Below are 21,033 nucleotides of genomic sequence, written 5' to 3'. Positions count from 1 at the left end.
TGAGTGAGGGCATGAGTATAAAGAGCAGTGTCCTACTATTCTTTTCTATGCCCCTCGGTTTCAACTTTAAAAAAGGGGGAATTGCATCCCCACTCATCCACCAGCTTGCTGGTCGTATAGAAAGTTAGTGAACAGATCTAAGTTGGCACAAACATGAAGACTAGTTGGTACAGTACAGATTGACACTCCCTACACCCAATCAGTGTGTATACCACTGCTGGATAGATAACAGCTACAGCTAACATCTTTAAAGTCAGTACAATTGCATTTTATACTAATAATTTTCATTGGTCACATTAAAATAAATAAGATACGGTGTCAGTGGCAGTGGACTACATTTGTTCATAACCAAAAGGAACAATTTCTGAAAGGATATTCGTATTCACCAATGCATACACACACTCACAGACTTACCTGTGTTGGCTTGATCCTCTGAACTCGTGTCCACTGTGGTGTAGTGTTCCAGCTTTGTATGGAGCTCAAGCTCTAGCTGCTGCAGATTCTGCTCTTTTAAAGCTCGTTCCAAATCTTCAGTGAACTGGATTTGTTCGGCCAGACACAGAATCTACAGCAGAAACACTGAAGTTTAGACACTGCTGAGTATTTAACAAAATGTTCTTACAGGAAAAGCTTTTTCACACCCTGAGTCACACGGTCTTAGAAATGAGAAAATACTGGCAAATGGTCCTGGATCTCAACTTGAACAAGGTAATTGTGGTTAAAAAAAAAGAACTCAGACTCCATTCAGTTACCAGGTACTTCAAAAAGCTTTGGGAATATATAGAGAGAACACAAATTGTATGTTTATATAAACATGTTATGGTATGTTAATATAAAAAGCATGTGTACCTGTGATGGGTAGCGTGAGGGGTCCACCTCCCCTTTCTTCCCTGCTGACACACATTCATACAGTAGGTGCTTCAGAGTCTCCTTCATTTCCACAGACAGGTCCCTCAACCACACCTGCAAAGAATTTCTGCATTAATTATACTGATATAACACACATACAAAGTGTCCAAACAAAACCCACATGGATTACAGAACATGAAATATATATTTACTTTACCTCCACAAGGCTGGAGATTTGAATGAGGTTCCTGAGTGGCACTATTTCCCCCTCCAAAGAACACATGGCGACGATGTGCTGGCACTGCTCATCAAATACAACACTGTGGATGCCTACACAGATAATACATTCACATATGAGATTCCCCGTCCAAGAGAATATAGGTAGTTCTTACAGGTAATAGGTTTCTCACCAGCAAATAGTTTCTTGAGGTGTGACTGGATGACTGTCGGGTTGGTTGCCTGTCCAAGAATCTCTAGCAGATCATCATCTCCAATGAAATAGAACCGTGGGAAGGCAGAACGCTTCTCCTGCAATAACCACACAAAAACACATGAATACATGATATGTGATGCCTGCAACATGTTACACATGCACAGAAAAATACCTCCAGGAACTCATTGAGGGACTTTTGGCAGCGCTGCAGCTGATCCAGTATGGTGACCAGGGAGTTTCTGATGCCGGCCCTCGAGCTCAGAGAAACGACTCTGTTGTCTCTCTGAATGTCTGACATTATAGACCTGTGATACATAGTTAGAAAAAGTTTTGTTGAGATAAATATTAAAATAAATGAATATTAAAACGTATTATTCGAACCAATCTTAGTGTAACATATGACCAATATATTGTTGGCTGACAAGTAATTCAATATAATTGCTGGTGTAATACAATTTTCTATTATGTTATTTGCAGCATGACAAAAAATACCATTATATATAATGTGCTGATGCTCTTGAGAGTTAAAATCTGATGGCTAGGACAATGCTCTTTCTATGTCTTGGTCAAATGAGCAAATCTATATTTGATGTGTAAAACCAATTAACAGTAAAGACCAAGAAAGAAAAGTACCTGAAGTCTTCATCAACCCGTTTAAAGCGGGCCTCCTCCCGGGGTAATGCCCCTCGTCCAAAAATAGGCTCCAGATAAACCCAACGTCTCTGGATGGCGTTCAGACTCAGCAGGTACTCATCTAAGTCTGATAGACGAACCTCCCATAGACTGACCTGGATATACAGTACAAGAAAAATTACCGTTACAGTGGTCTGTGCTGCTTCAGTAATTTAAGAAATCTTGACATATGGGGGAACCACAAACAAAAACCACTGGATTAAGTTAAATCAGTTGGATCTTTCATTAAAGTCAAAGTGAAATTGACTTTTACCATGAACAGAAGTAAAACACTGATTCAAAATGTGTATTCATAGATTCAAGCCTTTGACCTGACCTTGTCTTGGAAGCTGCGATAGTAGGGAGAGTCTTTCAGAGACTGCAGCAGACAGCGGTTATCTCCCACCTGGATGAGGATAGAGCAGTGATAAAGCCAATGTTTGCTAATCCTAAAGAATTAATTTAATGAGCCAGTAGATATGTCTGCATTTTCCTCACGACATTTCCATTTCTTCAGAGTAAATCTACAGAGCGGTCAATAGAAGTCAAATGACCTGCCTGGAACGATGATTAACAAAAGTAATGAGGCAAGAGGATGTGCACACTTAACAGTGACAACAGCTGAATATATACTGTATATACACACAAGCGCACACACACACACACAAAAACAAATATATATATATATATATATATATATATATATATATATATATGAGACACCTCAACACATCACATTCAACAAAACATCCTTCAGTAATAAGGCTCATAGCTGCAACTGTACTATCTCTATCTCTACCTTCATTTTCCATTTTTTTCAGACATAAGATACCTTCACATTTATACTTGTTCAGTGAGAGGTAGAAAACTTAAAAATATATTCAGAGACCAGGCACAGTTTTGCTCTACACATTTTCAAATTAATTCAACAACCCAAAGGCAGCCAGTGTAAAAACAGTAATCATGTCATGTTTCTTCATTCCTTCATCCAAAAGAATCACCTGAAGATTGAGCAGAGTCAGCTTCCAGCAGTAAATCTGTAATAACTTTGTGAAAAGTAATTTCTGTACAATGATCAGCCCTAAACCCTGATTTACATTTCTCAGAAAGTACAGAGGCAAGGAAATGGAGGATTGTTTGGAATTACCAGCATTCATGGATAAAACTATGTTTGAATATGGTCTGATCACTCATGATCATCTAAGTTACAATAATGAACAAACACAGTCATTGTTTTGTTCTTGTTGATATTGAATAAATCATTTAAACATTAATAGTATGTGAACCCTCGGGGTGTGTTGGAGTTCCAATGAATAAGGACAGCTTTCAGTTTTCTGAAATGAATGATATTAACCACGCATCACTCAAAAGACTTCTCAGATTTATAATCACCACAATTTACATGGAACTGGAAAGGGTTGCAAAGTCATCTCAAAGAGTTGATATTCATCAGTGCAGTAAGAGACACTGTCTAGATCTTACAGGATAACATCAGGGTGGCTGTTTGCCAGCCCAGGATCAGTAGACGTTGGGGGATGCAGCAGTACAATGACCATAAATGTCAAAGTAAATCTACAACAGAATGACTTTAAACAAAGACATTTTAAACTCTCCTCAAAACCTAAAATCCAGTAACATCCAACCTTTTTCCTGTGGGTGGATGCCATGATCTGCTTGAACAAGTTGTTTATTATCAAGTGTGGCTGATAAAACTATAACCACTTATAGTTAATTGTATTTTGCTTTACTCAATAAAACCTTTCAAGTGCCAAAGATAAACCCTGAATCACTTTGTCAACACAAACTAAATGTGTGTGTTTTGGGTTTATATATGCGAGCACATATTTGTCTACCTGGTTGACTATATCCTTCCAGTCCTTGATGAGGGTGAGAGTGCGGCTGCTGCTGTCTGTGTACTCAGTGAGATTGAAGGTGGCTGCAGCTCCCCACAAGTCCAGTTCCCTCAGGGCTTCTCTGATCGTCACCTCAGCCTGGGCACGGCTGTTCAGGTCCTTAAAGCAAGTGCAGCTTGATCACACGACTTATATACGTTTTATAGAAACAAGTACAAGATTGTATAAGATCCATATTTCTGGGGTGGATGGCAAGTACTTCTTCTTCAGCACAACATATGTTGTCATGGTTACCCAAATTTTCATATCAGATTCAAATTAAGACAAAATAGTGTCCTGAACGATGAACACAAGCAGTATGCTTTTTATTTCTTCCGAACTGATTGGTTATATTTCAGCCAAAATCTATATATCACTGTGTTCTAATGCTGTTAAAGATTTGTATATGTGCATTAGGTTTGAGGAACAGGCAGAGGTTGTTTTTTTACTTTCAACCATGATCAGTTAAGAAGTTCTTGTATAATTATTATTTTATCAACACACACACAATCCTTAAATTACACATTGTATGTAAATATGCATGTGATTCTGTACAGACAAATGCAATGTACAAATACAAGCCTTACAAAAAACAGTATGTTGAATTCAGAGTTTATGACTTGCTGCTGCCCTCTGATGTCCATTGTCACTTACTGCAATATTCATGGTTAACTTTTTTTTCTTTTTAATACGTATATATATCAACTATCATCCCAAACCTCCCAAAGAAATATCATTTAGTTTAGGTTTGGGATGATAGTTGTTTTATATATACGAAACATTTTGAACCATTTGAATAGTCGTCTGCTTTGACCCAGTATCTACAAGCACTTTCATATGTGTTTGTACAAACCTTGAGCTCCACAGCCTTTTCTATTATGGTATTTGTCACACTCAGTAGGTCATTAAAGGTGAGTCTCTCTAACGTTGTCCCTCGTGGGAGACCCAGCAAACGAAACATATCCAACCAATGGTCTTGGGACAGGTGTTCCCCACGAACGTATTTCAGCACTGGGACCATGTTCTAGACATACAAACAGAAACAGTCATGAAAAACCAATTAAGAATAAGATGTCATTTTCAATGTCATTTTATAATGAGTAGTTTTCTGTCCTATTTATGATGACATACAATTCTTACTTGAAGACAATGCTCCGACCACTTTCATGCGCTTACAATGATTACAATACTTAAAAAACAAAACAATATTTAGTTTATATATCTGGTACCATGAAATTATGAATGCCTCTTGTGAGACACAGAGGAAGTACGATTTAGGTTTTACAAATGCAGTTGAAAAAAAGATACAGATTTATGTAACAGGCTGTCTGTGATGTCGAATATATGCTCCACAAAAGAGGAGCCCTTTTGAATTTCATATTTCTATTGTCCTATAGTGCTACACTGACTAAGCTATTATTTTAACAATCTTCTCAGCAATAACAATAGTTAGTATCAGGGGCATTCAAATACAGAAACTGAAATTAAATTATACATAGTTCTATATATTAATGGGAGGAGTAATACTTTCTACTCAAGTCCCTGGCAGAGACACTGACCTGAGTAGGTTTACTGTGGCTTAAATTTTGAAGTTGCAGTTGCAGATTCCTTTAATCTTCAATGTGCTTCTTTGGTGTTATAGTGGTGTTTTCCAATGTTTCCCTTTCATTGTTGAATCTTTTAACTCATACAACACTCTTTGGCGGCTTAAATATGAGTGTGTGGGGTAAAATGATCATGACAGCCATGTGTCACTTGCAAAAGATCTAAGTCAAGTTGAAAATAAAAAATTTCCTTTAAGTTCAAATTGATTTTTATTTCTGTCCGGAATAAGACCAGAGTCTTCCTACTGAGTATGCAACTAAAGTTAAAAACCCCCACAATGAATGATTCCTGTAACTCTGCAGTCTACCTTGTATTTGTCCACTTCTGCTTGTAGTTTGACAGACATCGCAGTTGGCTGCTCCAGCTTCCTCAGTCTCTCCTGCCACGTGAACAGAAACTCCTCAAACACATACGTCTTACTCCTATAAAATAACAGAAACATATATATTAACAGTAAACTGAACACACAGTAACGATCAAACCGCAAAAACAACTAAAAGTAAATACAGAGCTATTGACCCTCTACCTGAAGGTGATCCAGTCCTCCTGGGCCTTCGCTGTGAAGCCTTGCTGCCACTCCTCATACAAACCCCACATCTGGCCACACTCCTCCATATCTTTCATCGTCTCCTCCGCCAGAGAGAAATCTGGAGCCTCCAGGTCAAAATAGCCACAGTCCTCACTGAGGACAGGAGAGGAAGGATAATCATTGAATTAAGAGAAACACTTTTTCTTTCTTTGATTGTGTGGTAAAGGTAAAACCTGAGACTCCACATATAAACTTTTATTGAAGTATCAAAGTCATGAATCATAAAGTACTTCTCGTTGTTTCAGGGTTGTGTTTGTCAATTGAAATGTGTTGATGATTAGGAGGAGTAGCTTTGCAAAATACATGAATAGAAAACAAAACCTTTAAACCAAAAGAACATTAATATATTTTTTAATATAAATGGTTATATCTTCTCAATCTTACCACATCAGAATTTGTTACTAACAATTCTATGAACAGAAAAAGGATTTACAACTAAATTTTATCCAAACACAACAGTTCTAAAATGATGAAGGCAATAATCATCTTCATTAGCTGTTGTGACTCTCTGAGTGAAGAAATGACCTCCACCACCAACCAGTCAAGTTGCAGGAACAATGGAGGAAATCTCACCTGCTGTTCCTTTGGAGTAGCAGCATTGTAAAATTGCAAGGCACGTCTTCTTGCAGAATATTATGATGAAACAGTGAAGTTGACCTTTTGGATATTAAATTTCACCACTTCATCATTTAATTCTATTGGACATTTTCATGATTTTTCTTTTCAGAATCAGCACATGAATTCTTGAGGTCACAGAGACCTTGATCTTTGACGACGAAAAATCCCGTCCTCTAGTGCAAGTGAGATTCCTTCAAGGTGTTCCTGAGATGTCACGTTAAAAAAAACAGATGGCAGACAGATGGCATGAAGGCATAAATTCAGTATATTAAAACATAACTTACAGCAGTTTACTGCGGACAAGCTCCAGCTCCTGGAACTCTTGCTGCTTGTCCCTGATGGTCTGGAGGCACGCGAATAGAGCAGCATGGTCACCGCTCTCAAGCACCTCGTCTTTAGGCTTCAGCTGGTCCCAGCGGGCCTTAAACCGCTGCAGATCTGCCCGGTAGCTGTCGATACGACCAGCAGCATTACTTCGCATTACCTCCACCTACAGTAGGAACAAGGCCAAATACAGTGTGTTAAAGAAGAGCACAGCCAAAGAAAGACAGAGAAGAGAGGAGAGACTTCAGGTAAAAGAATAGTAGCAGAAAGTTACTGTTAGAGAAACTTTATGATGGGATGTTTTTAAATCATGATCCAAGATGTGTGAGTTTGTGAGTCTATGTCACCTGTTCTTTGATCATGAGCTGGTGACTCTCCATGACAAGCTCCAGTTTGTCCCACTTGGCTCTGAGGGAGGACAGTGAGTCCAGGCCTGATCCTGCCACCGCTCGCAGCAAGCGGTTCTTCTCCTCAACACACTGGAACTGAGCTAAGATCTACACACCAACAATACATATTGTGTTATTTATTAGTTTTGATTGTCAGGTCCAACATTTGGCCCATTCCACATGGAATGACAAGACATGGTTGTAACAGTACAACATAAATGCTCCATACATTAAAATAAATCAGTCTAATGAGGAACAGGAACTAACATCATTTACTTTCTGATCTGGAAAGACACCTCTATTGAAAAGTCAAAAACAAATGCAACAATGTCAAAGACTTGATTTTAATTTCTTTGACAATATAGCAAACGATTCAACTAAATGTTGGATGATTAATCTGTTTTTGTAAAAAGACAATGCTGACTGAATAAGGGACTAATATGAAGCATTAGTATTGTCATTCAATAGTGAACCTAATGAGGTGTATGTTTGACCTACCTCAGTTTTGCTGGCTAGTATTTGACTATATTTGCCACTGGCCGCACCGATCTCCTCCATGTTCTCTGGTCTAATGGACAAGGCCTCCATTGACTCTGACACAAAACTGTCTATGGCCTGAGTGTGGCCTGAACAACAGGAGAATTATGACATATAAAAGAGTAAAAGGATGTTATTAGGCCAACAGAATGGAAAGTAAAATGGAAACAGACATGAGTTTGGTTTGTGACTGGAAAAATGTATGTCGCATACAAATTTGATAGGAGTGAAATGGTTGAAGTTCCGTCACAGTATATATATCAGCCTACAAACAATAATATCAATAAATCAAATAGACAATTCATGTGGTCACCTTTTATGGACTTCCTGAGAGATAAGAGCAGCAGATCAAAGAGCCTCTGGATCAGGTCATCAATGGAGCCTTTTACTGGCTCACAGTTGACTGTGATACAGTCTACCTTCTCCTGACTGACAAAGGGAGAGAGTTGGTGACTGTGACTCAGTTGTGGTGTCAAATAACATGAGGTCATTTAAATGTACGACCTTTAATATTAGGAACACAGAGCTCTGAGACATCCACAGAATCGGATTAATCAAAGGGAACTAAAGATCTGAGTATTTAAAAGCTGTGGGCTTGAAAAAAAATGTCAAGTGGAAGTCTGGTCCTCAGCGTCATTAATTATTTCACAAACCTTTGAATGATGTTGCATTGACATCTGTGTCACCAAAATGTGAAAGGGTTTATTAATCATTCATCATCCTGTTTAAAAGGTTCACACCCAATGAAAGCCTCTTTATTTCCACCATTGTTGTATTTATAGGTGTTTACATGACATGTTAATTTGGTTTACTTAAATATTTCATGTGTGCTGTGAAATGAAATTTAAGTATTATTATTCAATCTTCCTACAGTTGTGGACCAAAACCCACTGTTTTGATATGAATGTTTATTTTGTTTAAGAAAAGTATGCAACATTTTTATCATGACTTTAAAAGAAAGGGTGTCGGATGTCTTTGCATTTGTACCAAGCAGATATAATTTTATCATATTTAATTGTGTTAAGTATGTGTGACACACACCTGGGTAGACGTTCTGACTCTTTTCCTCTGGCTTTTAGGGCCTTGAAGTTTCTCTCCCAATCATTTGCGGAGATCAAATGCTTCTCCACCAACGTCTCTAGATCCACCTGGCCCAGAACCACCCACTCCTATACACACACACACACACACACACACACACACACACACACACACACACACACACACACACACACACACACACACACACACACACACACACACACACACACACACACACACACACACACTAAATTAAAAAAGGCTGGGTGCAGTATAAGTTTCTAATGTCAAAGGTGACAGAAACCTCACATAATGACAGAGACTAGATGACTAAATGAAAAGAGAAGTAAAGGAAAGGGGAAATAAAAGAGAAGTCTGGTGTTTGCCGAGGGCTTCCCCCTTGTATTTTAGACATGCATGGCTGCAGCACTCAGGGTAGTATGAAGGGAAGGGATGCTGGTCATGAAAACAACTGCACCACAGTATGTAAATAGAGAAGCAAGACTAATTCAAGCTACACTCTTTCATAGAAAACATCACAAGCGTGACTGATTGCTTCAATGAACAATATGTGACAAGGTTTAATCGTCCAATATACATGTGAAATAAGAGATAACATGTATCAGTGTTGAAACACAGCGTAACAGATGCAATAATGGTTAGAAAAACAAATACTGGGCCACAAGAGCACATTATCCATGACTTCATGTTCTACAGCTGTCATAAATGACTACAGTATTCATGTTAAATGAATCGGTTCAGGCACCTTAAATTTGTGTTGTAAAGCCTGCAGGCGGCCAAAGAGGTCCTCGGCCTTGCTGAAGATGGTGAGAAACCCGGAGGCGTTTCTATCAATCATGAAGCTGAAGATAAGCTCCTCCCCTTGGGCACTGACTCCCTTGAACTGGTTTGGGATCGAGATGAACCGCTTCATCTCCCGGAAATAGCGTGCTCGCACCTCTTCGAAAGGAGGACGGAACTGCAAACGTCCCTGCCTGTTCGCAAGAAGAACATTTGACAGATGTTAAATATTATTCAAAACAGAAATGTTTTGTTTAAAAAGAAAAAGAAAGAGAAACATGGATGGACAAAGGATGAATATAAATGAAGAGATGGGGAAAGAAAGGCAGAAGTCTGTGTGAGCAGTTCAAGGTGAAGGGGAAATACTGAGACTGTTTGAAAGGAAGAGAAACGCATAGCCAACACGAAAAGGTGGAATATAGAAGAAAGAGTCAGCAAGTGTGTGTGTGTGTGTGTGTGTGTGTGTGTGTGAGTGTGTGTGTGTGTGTGTGTGTGTGTGTGTGTGTGTGTAGGAGTGGGTGTGTAGGAGTGGGTGGTTCTGGGCCAGGTGGATCTAGAGACGTTGTGTACTGACTTGAAAGTGAGGTCTATGTGTATTTCGGGCAGGTTTTTGTTGAGAGCTTCCAGTCCCATCTGGTATTGGTGCTCAAGAGCCTTGTACAACTGATGGTTCCAGTGATGACGCCATGCCTGCATGTCATCAGACCTGAAGCCCTGTACATACACACACATGCATTAGCTTTCCAAGAAAGAGAAATTAAATTTATCGTAGAGGTTGCACTCGAATAATTTGTATCAATCTCATTTACAATGATAATCACAGTAATCACAATGCAGTGCAGGGGTAAACACACACTATTGGACACATACCTGAGCCTCCAGAGTGGCAAAGCCTGTACGCAGATCCTGAAGTCCATCCTTCCACCGCTGCGGATGTCTCAGCAGGTCCACATTCATCAGTGTCACCACCTGAGAAATGCACAGATAGGTTCACACAAAATCACAGAACAGCAAGAAGTTATTTACTAATCTCAGATTGTGCTTATAAAATATGGTTCTTCTTTGTATTCAGTCTTATGGCAAAATAAAATAAAAACATAGAACAGCAAGCTACCACCTTGTCAATGAAGTCCATGTGCCATTTGCGTAGCTTCCTGTTCTCAGTGGAAAGTTTCTCAGCAGCAGACTGGAGCTTGTTGATGTAAACTTCCAACTCTTTAGGGTTGTCCCAAGTGATCTGTAGTTTACCCCCCGATTCCTTCGACTGAGAACGAGGATTCTGACAAAGAAAAGCAGAACACATCAGAAGCAAGTTTAAGTATAGAAGAACTCTAATAGCATAACACAGTATGTAACATGCGAGGCATAGATGGGAAAAACAATAGTTTAAAGCCTTGAGTCCTACCTTGATGACCTGTTCAAAGGCCAGTGCCAGACTAAGCATCATAGGTCTCTGAGAGGGAATCATCTGCTGGTCAATGGTGTTGTAGAAATGGGCCACCTGCACCCAATATTTTAACATAGCATTAGCTTGAGACAGCCTATATCAGAAAAAAGATAAATGAAGAAAGAAAATGTGTTATTGTGCTGTGACTTGTACTCTGACCTGTTTTAGGACAATGGCCTGTCTGTAGAATTTATCCGCAGTATTAGCAGCCTGTTGTATCTTGGCTGGGATGGGGAAACCCAGGGCAGAGAGCTGCCTGACCTCTCTGATCAGACTGACGAGTCTGTCTGAGTACTGGACCTTCAGACTGCCATCCAAATGGTCCAGGTCCATCACACGATTACTGGCCTGGAGACTGTAAGGAGGGAGACGGTCACAGTGGTGAAAAATAGAATATAGCATCCAGCAGAGGATAAACCATCCTCAATGCTTTAGTGTTAATTCAGTAGAAGGGTCGCAATGTCCACTGTTTCCAACCTGATCCCTGATTTTGAGTCAACTAGTCCTGACAGTATATCCCTCGACCAGTCCTCAAACTGTTCCTGCTCATATACTCTCAGAATTTCCAGTAGGTCATCACAGAAATGCAGGAATCCTTTGAACACAGACAGGTCTGAGAGCAGAGCCTCTGCGATACGGACAGAGTCCTCCACCTGACGTACGATGTAAGCACAGAAATACATAAGTGACATAAGCAGAAACCTTGATTATTATTGATAGTAAACCAATGACATGCCATTAAGTTCATGCTATTTTATATCAGCTACATATACACTACGTGCCCATGTAAGCATATTCAGCCAAACAGTAAACACTGTAAACATTAAGTTACCTTGTGGATGAGCTGTCGAACCCACACGATTTTGTTGACGACCTCTGGAAGGTTCCTGCCAATGAGAGGCCCAGACTTTTCTCCAGGGCCTCCATGACAACGACTCTCAAAGTCAGTCTTCAGGCCTAAAGGAAATCAATAACGAAGCAAGGGTTTGAAGATGAGGAACAACAATGTGACAAAACTGAACATTGTCCCTATACAAATCCATGAACTGCAGAGAAAATATTTTTGTTTAGTAAGAAATCCCCCTTACATTAATCATTCAGCTGATACTTCCTCACTTACTATGAGTGGGCAGGTAGTGGTGCAGTTCAAAAACACATATCTGTTTATTTATGAATAGAGCCTTTCCATGATACATGAATATTTTCAGCCATTACGACATTTAATTTAGCCATTTAAATCAAAATGTAACAAATGAAGGCAATGGATATCTTGGTATCTGGACCATGGACTGTTTATAAACACAGACAACATGACAGCTCCAAAAAAGTGAAGCCAAAGCATCTCAAATGTATCCTGGTGGCTGCACTAGAAGTCGTAAATCCCACCTCCTCCATGCAAATGGATGAAAGATGGGCCACATAAAATGTCAAAGTACACATCAAATAAAATGTTCTCAAAGATTTAGTTTGTTCAAGTATTCAGATTTCTGGTATATTTAAAGTGAAACAACAAAGTGAGACAACATGACTGAGACTGACTCGTGATTGTTTGAGCGTGGGAATCGACAGGACCTCAGCACCCCTGCTCCATCCACCTATCACTACTGCACAATCTCCAAATGTGCAAGAAGGCGGCTTTCATATCTGGGACCTTTTAGCTTAATTCCTGGATAGTGGGAGGAGGTGGAGACGTGCCGTCCATCCTCATACACAGTCGATGGTCTGGACCAGAGGTTTTCAAAGGCTGACACTCAGACAAAGTTAAGTGTCTAAAGATAAACCTAAAATAACTTAGTTCCGGGACTGTGTATTCAGATTTGATAAGTCATACCTTACTTGCCTCCATCACAGCTCACTGTGTATAAACACTGGATATGTTGAATAGTGGGCCAAATCAGAAGAGAACATTTCATTTGCATGTACTAATAAACACAGAGAATGAATTGGGTTTATTAAAGAAATTACATATGTTGCTCCCTTGTCTAAACATGATAACCCACTGTCAAATTGTCCCTGATTTGAGACAGAGCTGTGTACCCTTGTTGTAATCCAGTAGTCTGGCCAGAAGAGTCTCTCTCTCTGACTGCAGCTCTTTGCTGATAGTGGGACGTCTGATCAGTTCCTTGTGCTTTTGAAACACCTGCAGCAGCTATAACAGCAAACACACATACACATGGCAAGTTAGCATAGCACAAAGCTACTCACAGTATTTTATAACCTGAGTTGCAGTAATGTTTTGTTACCTGTTGTGGGTTATCCTGCACATCAGCAATGTAGCTCTTCAGTCTCCCAGCCACCTCCTGCTCTGACGGAGCCATTAGGCGCTCAAATTGAGCCATTGCTGCTCTCCAAAGAGGCTAGAGAAACAGACAACAGTTGTAGCCTGAGTCTATATAATATGTAGTTGTTAAGATATAAACATTTAAGAGATGATTCAATGTTGCTGAAATAGATCCTGTAGAACTTGCAACAACAAATGTTTGAATAATCATTACTGCTTTCTATGTTCTGAGCTGCAAGACAGGTGCTCTCTCTCTTAAACTTTCCACTGAGAACAGGAAGCTACGCAAATGGCACATGGACTTCATTGACAAGGTGGTAGCTTGCTGTTCTATGTTTTTATTTTATTTTGCCATAAGACTGAATACAAAGAAGAACCATATTTTGTAAGCACAATCTGAGATTAGTAAATAACTTCTTGCTGTTCTGTGATTTTGTGTGAACCTATCTGTGCATTTCTCAGGTGGTGACACTGATGAATGTGGACCTGCTGAGACATCCGCAGCGGTGGAAGGATGGACTTCAGGATCTGCGTACAGGCTTTGCCACTCTGGAGGCTCAGGTATGTGTCCAATAGTGTGTGTTTACCCCTGCACTGCATTGTGATTACTGTGATTATCATTGTAAATGAGATTGATACAAATTATTCGAGTGCAACCTCTACGATAAATTTAATTTCTCTTTCTTGGAAAGCTAATGCATGTGTGTGTATGTACAGGGCTTCAGGTCTGATGACATGCAGGCATGGCGTCATCACTGGAACCATCAGTTGTACAAGGCTCTTGAGCACCAATAGACCAGATGGGACTGGAAGCTCTCAACAAAAACCTGCCCGAAATACACATAGACCTCACTTTCAAGTCAGTACACAACGTCTCTAGATCCACCTGGCCCAGAACCACCCACTCCTACACACCTACACACCTACACACACACACACACACACACACACACACACACACACACACACACACACACACACACACACACACACACACACACACACACACACACACACACACACTTGCTGACTCTTCTATATTCCACCTTTTCGTGTTGGCTATGCGTTTCTCTTCCTTTCAAACAGTCTCAGTATTTCCCCCTCACCTTGAACTGCTCACACAGACTTCTGCCTTTCTTTTCCCATCTCTTCATTTATATTCATCCTTTGTCCATCCATGTTTCTCTTTCTTTTTCTTTTGAACAAATACATTTCTGTTTTGAATAATATTTAATATCTGTCAAATGTTCTCACACACACACACACACACACACGCACGCACGCACGCACGCACGCACGCACGCACGCACGCACACACGAACTACAATACAGCTAACCTCAGTGTAAGGGTTGTAATGCAGAGGGTTGAGTCCAGAGAAAGGTTCAAAGACACGATCTGAAGTCAGAGCTTGCTGCTTCCCTCCTGGGAGCAAACGCAGCAGTTTCTCGTGAACCATACGCAGAGACACCACCTGTTCAACGAAAACAGGGAGAGTGTATTCACATGTTGTCCATGTCCAATATCTAAGTTTTATTTATGCATCAAAAATGTTGACAGTGACATTTTCCACTGTTGCAGTAACTCTGAGACTGTGGATAAAGGTAGAGACATTCACAGATAAGACTCCAGATTTAATTATCATTTAAACAATAAATACGTCCATCAGAATGATCATTGTCATTTAAATAAGATAATAATTTAATTCAGTATAAGAAAATGGTGGCTGTTACCATAGTAACACTAAAGCTCTACAGGCACTGCACTTGTTCAACTTACTGACTCTATTTCAACAAAAATTTTACTTAATGGGTTTTATTTCCATCTTATTTTCCGTGAATTCTGTTTTTATGTTCTGTCTTCATGTCTGTAAATGTAAATGTATTGTTGTAATGCACTTTGAGCTGCATTTCATGTATGATAGGTGCTATAGAAAGATTTCATTATTCGTATTATTATTACATGTGATGTCTGTTCATTTACAAAGATGCAGGAAAAGGGAAAGGAGAATGAAAATAATACATGTAGATATATTTTAAGAACTTAATATAATGCCACATTTTAGTCAAAACAATGTCTACTTATACTCTGCTCTTGAATTAGAAGCATATTTTACCTCGTCCAATCTCTTTGCAAGACAGTGAAGGGTCTGCGGGCAGTGCTTGTTTCCCTTCCAGGAATGGGGTGCATATCTCTTCCACACCTGAGAAAATGTATCACAATCTATGTGATGATCTACCTTCTTTGTACATAATGAGGGCGGGTTTCTGCAGGTTTTTCAAACAATTTCCACATACTTGTCCTGTCAGATGATCACAGGCCGCCACCCACTGCTCACAGATGGTTATACCCATCTTCAGGTTCTCTCTCACCAATGCAAATGACTCCTCAAAAATGTTAAGGCTGCCCAGCTTCCTCTGCACATATCTTCCCAGAGCTCCACCTTGTAAACATACACACAAAACCAACAGGAAAATAAAAAGAGGGCAAAATTACTACTCAGAGCCATCCATGTATCGTGTATGCAAACATACATTTATACAAATTGCACATATGCACACACAGTTACTTTGAGACTGAGTTGACCTTTTTAATACATCTAAAAATACCCCATTGCTTGTAAACTAGCCAGTGCAGGGTGTACTGAGGGTTCTTCAGAAATCAAAGTTGGTTTCAGTTCTCAAATTTTGTTTCATCAAAACTAGTTGCTAAATGGCCTATGCATCATTGAAGGAAAAAATATTTTCCAGTTCCTGATTTTGTTGAGAGTGGGTGTGAGAGAGCCCCACCAATAATATCCATGAGCCGAACCATGCGTGTTTCTGGATAAGGCTCAAAATCAGTCTGCCTCCACACATCATCCAGGGTGTCTCTGCTCTGTTCCACCAGATCCACAACATCAGACATTGACAAGCCATCAAGACCGCCATACTCCTAATGGAAACACAGAGACACGGTGTAGCATTAATCCTTAGTCTTCTTCAACCTTGGTTTTAAATATCAGCTTCTCTTAACAATTTTAAAACATTGTCAAAGGTGTATGTGAAACAATGTTTTTTAATACCAATAACTACTTATAGCCTATAACTGAAAATCCTAAAATATACCAACATGTAATGAACAACTTGTCTGTGGAATCCTTGCTTTGTAGAGATTATAGTTCACATCTCAATAACTGTAATTCAATTAGCAACCAGTCAATATTCATAGAAAAACAGTGCTATACTGTACTATACAGTAAATACACTACCCCCTTTCATTTTTGTACAAAATCCTGATACATAATGTTTAGCCAGCATACCTTTTGTATAGGTTTAAACTGCTCAGTGAAAAATGCCGCCCTTTCTCTCACACTGTTTTTCTCTGCAGATGCAGCAAGGTCTGCCCAGTACTGGAACTCATCACTAGGAGTCAGGATACCTGCACAGAGTGAATGAATTATAAAATAAAAAAATACAAATGATGTTTAGTACCAAGCCCGTCTGGTGACATGGGTGGAAGGAAAAAAAAATTCCGTGGCCACGAATTAATAACGCTTGGGAACGAGATCCTATCCCGTGGCCACGACTTGCTTAATGCGTGGGAACGAGATGAGATGGCCACAAATTAATAAGACATGAGAAATGTTTGTCATTTCATCAGTGAGACTGTTGACTTTCTGGCATCAGTAGCTTCAGCCGCAAACATGGACAAGTTTGATCTGATTTTGTTTTCTTTTATTCTAGGGATGAATTATAATGATATCCTGAAATCACTTGCCGTTAGACATGGCTGCTCAAAAAGCAGCTCAAACGTAAACAATATGCTGACCTCGGGGAAGTTATAGATTTCATCATGCGTCTTATTAATTCGTGGCCACCTAATAATCATCTCCTTCCCATGCATTAAGCAATTCGTGGCCACGGAGTAGGATCTTGTTCCCACTCATAAACAAATCGTGGCCCCGGGATAGGATCTCGTTCCCACGCGTTATTAATTCGTGGCCACGGAATTTTTTTTTTTTCACCCGTGTCACCAGACGGGCTCCGTAGTTTAGCAAAATTCATACCTGCAAACAGAGATGTGCATACAAATCATGTTTGTATTCATATATTAGTCTAACACAATACATTAAACAGTGATATTGATACAAAGGCTTAAAGTGCATATTTAAGGGCAGTGTCCATTAAAGTTAAACTAATTGAGCATAAGTCATATGCTCAATTAGTTTAACTTTAATGAACAAAAATGTTACCTCCTTTTAAATTTCAATCAATCACAGCTCTGACCATTCTGCATGCATTGACCTGTGCATTTCTGTTCTACTACAATATATTCACGCATACCAAGGACATCTTCCTCCTTGCGGCCCTCTTTGATAGAGGGTTGTGCTCCGGACTGACGTACCACTGAACCCAGGCCAAGCTCAAGCTCACTCAGCAGGTCTGCCAACTTCGGATCGAATGCTGAACGCCAGCGCTCATCCTTGGGAGAAGAAAAATATTCTCTGCTCTTGTTTGCAAAATCGTTTGTGCACTCAAAACTCTAAATCAGACTATTAAGAGAAAGCTAATTTTATATTAGTCAAAGAGTTAACAAGCCTTTTTTCCTTATTACAAATATAGGAAAGTTTCGATTCACTCTAACCTCATATTTGCTGGTAGATTTTGCTCATTGTGTGATCAGAACCTTTCACCTCAGTTAATGTTACAGACAAAGCCTAAAGTTTTCAAAAAGCATAAATGGAAATTCTTCAGTACACAAGCACGGGCTCACCTTTAGCAGTACAGGTGCAAAGACTTGTCTGACAGCCTGGTAGAGGGTGTTGATGGGAGACTCAAGCATGGATGACACCAGGATGCTCCTGTGAAGGTTGTCTTCCGTGATCACTGTGGGCTGCAGCTTGAAGAACACCAACACCTTCTCTCTGCTGTCGCCAGAGGCTTCGACCTGTCAAAAGAGGATAAGAAGATTAAAAAAAATGACACTTGTTAGAATCTTTAAGTTAACTTATGATTGTGAATTGTGCAGCACTTTGATGAACATTTTGTTTCTTTTAAATATCATGTAATTACAAAAACAAGAAACTTTAACAAATTGTCATTCATGGAATTATTATTTGGAGTCCATAATTTTAGGTACATTTTATTTTGTCTTTATTATTTTTCACATTTACCAAAGAGCAAAATTTTGTTTTGTGGTTTTTGATAAAATACATCATTCTTAGTGTGCTTTAAAAAATATTCTCATTGAACCAATGACAAATAGGATCTTGCCCTTTGAATCTTGAGGCAAATATTAACGTTAACGTTGTAATGATGCTTTCACAATTTGCGTCACCTTATTTGACAGCTGAAGATCATTGTCGTGTCTGCTGATGGACAGGACAAATTCATTTCCATCATCCAAGAAGTTATTGAGCTCGGAGCTGTCAGCCAGGGATGACAACGGCTTTAACCCGTAGAAGTTTCCGGTTGTGGTCAGGATGAATTTCTTGCGGGCATCATCTGAACCATGGGGCATCTTTGAGCTGGAACTAACATACTGATAGTGAGAACGCTGTAGTAATATACATATATATATATATATATATGTTATATATTCATATGTGTGTGTCTATTTGTTATGTGTAAGCAGAAAGCTAAATGCTTCAAAAACACAATAGAGTTTGTAATAAGCAATAAATATATGCATGAAAACACAAGAAAAAAACATGCAACACTGTGTGTGCTGTGGGACATAAACAGCTTCTAGTCTATAACAAGTACAGATCATCTCACTAGGACTTTTAAATGTTGGATTTTAACAATGCATTTAGAACTGGGCCAGTTAATGCTGATGTCAGGACCCAGTTTGAGCCTGAGAACCCATTAAAAGCATCTTTTTTGCTTTACAACGTTGCACTGAATCAAGCCAGGACCGAGGCAATAGACGAGCTATGGCCAAACTCCACGAGCTTTCAAGTAGTGTTTGACGTCTTTGGATTTAACAGAGCAGTGCTATCAGTGCTCGTGTGGCTGCTAAACTCTCAGCTACTGTCTCACCACTCTTCATTCACTGGCTCAGTGTCCTTCTGTTAAACCTCCTCTCTGGCGTGGACCGGACTAAGCTGTTAGCAAAGTGATAGAGCAGCTGCAGCGTCACAGCTAACCTTAGCGACGGCTACAGCTGCTAGCAAGCTAACGCTAGCTCATCGCCTCCGTGAGTTAAGGATTAGCATATTAGCTAGCAGGTCCGCCTTTAGCATGCTAGCGTAGCAATTGCAACTTTGGCTTATTACCGTTTTCCAGCAAATGTTCTTCTCTTGCAGCTTCTGGAGACTTAGCCCGCGGAGAGAACCTGTACCAGCCTGTTGCTAGTGTCCGTGTGTACTATGCTTGCGTAGTTACCAGGCAGCTACGTCGTTTTCTTGTACCACGTGACACGGCAGACTTAGCATTCTACGCCATTTACTTACCGCAGAGCCTTTACCAGGCTTCCCACCATCGAAGCACATATGGACCCATGTATATTGTATATTCTTTGGTATAGATTTACAATATAGAGCACAGGCAAACAACATATTGGATGTAAGGTGTATAGGAACTCCTTTTCAAATATGTAGATTAAATCATTAGGTGAGGTTTGTCTGCTTCATCACTGTTTTTAAACAATACCTTTTTATGTTCACTTCATTCACTTGTTTGTATAATATCTCTTTTTTATTCGCCTGAATGAATACAAATGAATGAATGATCAAAAAGCATTACAATATTCCTTCAGTATTCTGTTACAAAGCCACACATGCAAAACCACATTGAAACAGTGATTTATTTTATACATAACTGACTTTCAGTTCTAAAAATGTGACGGTCAATGTATGGTTACTGAGAAGCGTGTTAATATGTGTGATTCAATGTGAAACTGAGGTGAGTCAGAGGACATTCATTTGTAGGTGGCCCGGGAATGCATTTGCATTCACCCACTGATGAGGCCAAATTTGTCCCAGACCACCTCTGAATGTGATCTTAGTGATCAGATGTTCACACCTGAACGTATTATTGGATCACTCAGGATGGATCTAACAGGTCAAAATGAGATCATTAACAAGGTTGAATATTGTGATGACGAAACTGAATATATTGCAATCCCACATTTTCTTGCAGTTTTAAATGATGCATCTCAGTGCTGTATTCTAAGTTGCCCCTAGTGGGCCAGGAGTTTACATTTACAGCTCATTTAAGAATTTGAAATTGACTCAATAACGTCTATCTCTTTGTATTACTGATTCAAGAACCAGTCTGGGAAATTTCGTAAGTTTAGTTGACTTCTGTCACATACCTTATAGAACATAAATGGTTGTTAACTCTGATACCATACTTCACATCTGCTACAATAGTTTCAGAAAGTATTCTTCGCTCAGTAGATCTTGTGAAATGAACATTTTTTTACAATCAAAAATCTGAAATCGCTTAATGACAAATATATTCAGACCCTTAATTCAATTCCTTGTAGAATCTCCTCACAGCGTATAAACAATTTTATCCTCTTAAAACAAAATCTACAACACAACAAAGTTTGTAAAAAGTGAAGGGGTCT

The 21,033-nt window shown here is 39.5% G+C and overlaps 1 protein-coding gene across 6 annotated transcripts in view; it reads right to left on the bottom strand.

Annotated features, from left to right (window-relative positions):
* The window catches only part of dync2h1 (dynein cytoplasmic 2 heavy chain 1), a 117,279-nt gene that overhangs the window by 81,047 nt on the left and 15,199 nt on the right, over positions 1-21,033 (bottom strand). For 4 of the 6 annotated variants that reach the window (XM_069533922.1, XM_069533925.1, XM_020095188.2 and 1 more), the window contains exons 1-35: positions 19,736-19,866; positions 18,796-18,991; positions 18,232-18,405; positions 17,802-17,940; positions 16,778-16,896; positions 16,266-16,410; positions 15,774-15,919; positions 15,593-15,679; positions 14,816-14,950; positions 13,441-13,554; positions 13,235-13,346; positions 12,030-12,154; positions 11,675-11,850; positions 11,357-11,552; positions 11,156-11,251; positions 10,868-11,029; positions 10,621-10,719; positions 10,325-10,464; positions 9,716-9,944; positions 8,950-9,077; positions 8,222-8,337; positions 7,870-7,997; positions 7,330-7,479; positions 6,943-7,148; positions 5,978-6,133; positions 5,759-5,873; positions 4,700-4,870; positions 3,808-3,966; positions 2,292-2,360; positions 1,916-2,070; positions 1,455-1,587; positions 1,260-1,377; positions 1,067-1,179; positions 850-963; positions 415-565 (exon numbers count right to left, since the gene is read on the bottom strand). In XM_069533922.1, coding sequence (XP_069390023.1) covers positions 415-565; positions 850-963; positions 1,067-1,179; positions 1,260-1,377; positions 1,455-1,587; positions 1,916-2,070; positions 2,292-2,360; positions 3,808-3,966; positions 4,700-4,870; positions 5,759-5,873; positions 5,978-6,133; positions 6,943-7,148; positions 7,330-7,479; positions 7,870-7,997; positions 8,222-8,337; positions 8,950-9,077; positions 9,716-9,944; positions 10,325-10,464; positions 10,621-10,719; positions 10,868-11,029; positions 11,156-11,251; positions 11,357-11,552; positions 11,675-11,850; positions 12,030-12,154; positions 13,235-13,346; positions 13,441-13,554; positions 14,816-14,950; positions 15,593-15,679; positions 15,774-15,919; positions 16,266-16,410; positions 16,778-16,896; positions 17,802-17,940; positions 18,232-18,405; positions 18,796-18,978 — 4,759 coding nt within the window. In that variant the 5' untranslated portion in view covers positions 18,979-18,991; positions 19,736-19,866. Of the gene's footprint in view, positions 1-414; positions 566-849; positions 964-1,066; positions 1,180-1,259; positions 1,378-1,454; positions 1,588-1,915; positions 2,071-2,291; positions 2,361-3,807; positions 3,967-4,699; positions 4,871-5,758; positions 5,874-5,977; positions 6,134-6,942; positions 7,149-7,329; positions 7,480-7,869; positions 7,998-8,221; positions 8,338-8,949; positions 9,078-9,715; positions 9,945-10,324; positions 10,465-10,620; positions 10,720-10,867; positions 11,030-11,155; positions 11,252-11,356; positions 11,553-11,674; positions 11,851-12,029; positions 12,155-13,234; positions 13,347-13,440; positions 13,555-14,815; positions 14,951-15,592; positions 15,680-15,773; positions 15,920-16,265; positions 16,411-16,777; positions 16,897-17,801; positions 17,941-18,231; positions 18,406-18,795; positions 18,992-19,735; positions 19,867-21,033 lie in introns of those variants that run through there. The other 2 variants (XM_069533923.1, XM_069533924.1) reach the window with 2 other exon arrangements.

Source organism: Paralichthys olivaceus, chromosome 11, assembly GCF_024713975.1.
Source record: "Paralichthys olivaceus isolate ysfri-2021 chromosome 11, ASM2471397v2, whole genome shotgun sequence".
NCBI lineage: Eukaryota > Metazoa > Chordata > Actinopteri > Pleuronectiformes > Paralichthyidae > Paralichthys > Paralichthys olivaceus.
Note: the sequence above shows the minus strand (reverse complement) of the source record. Positions and strands in the feature narration are given on the sequence as shown.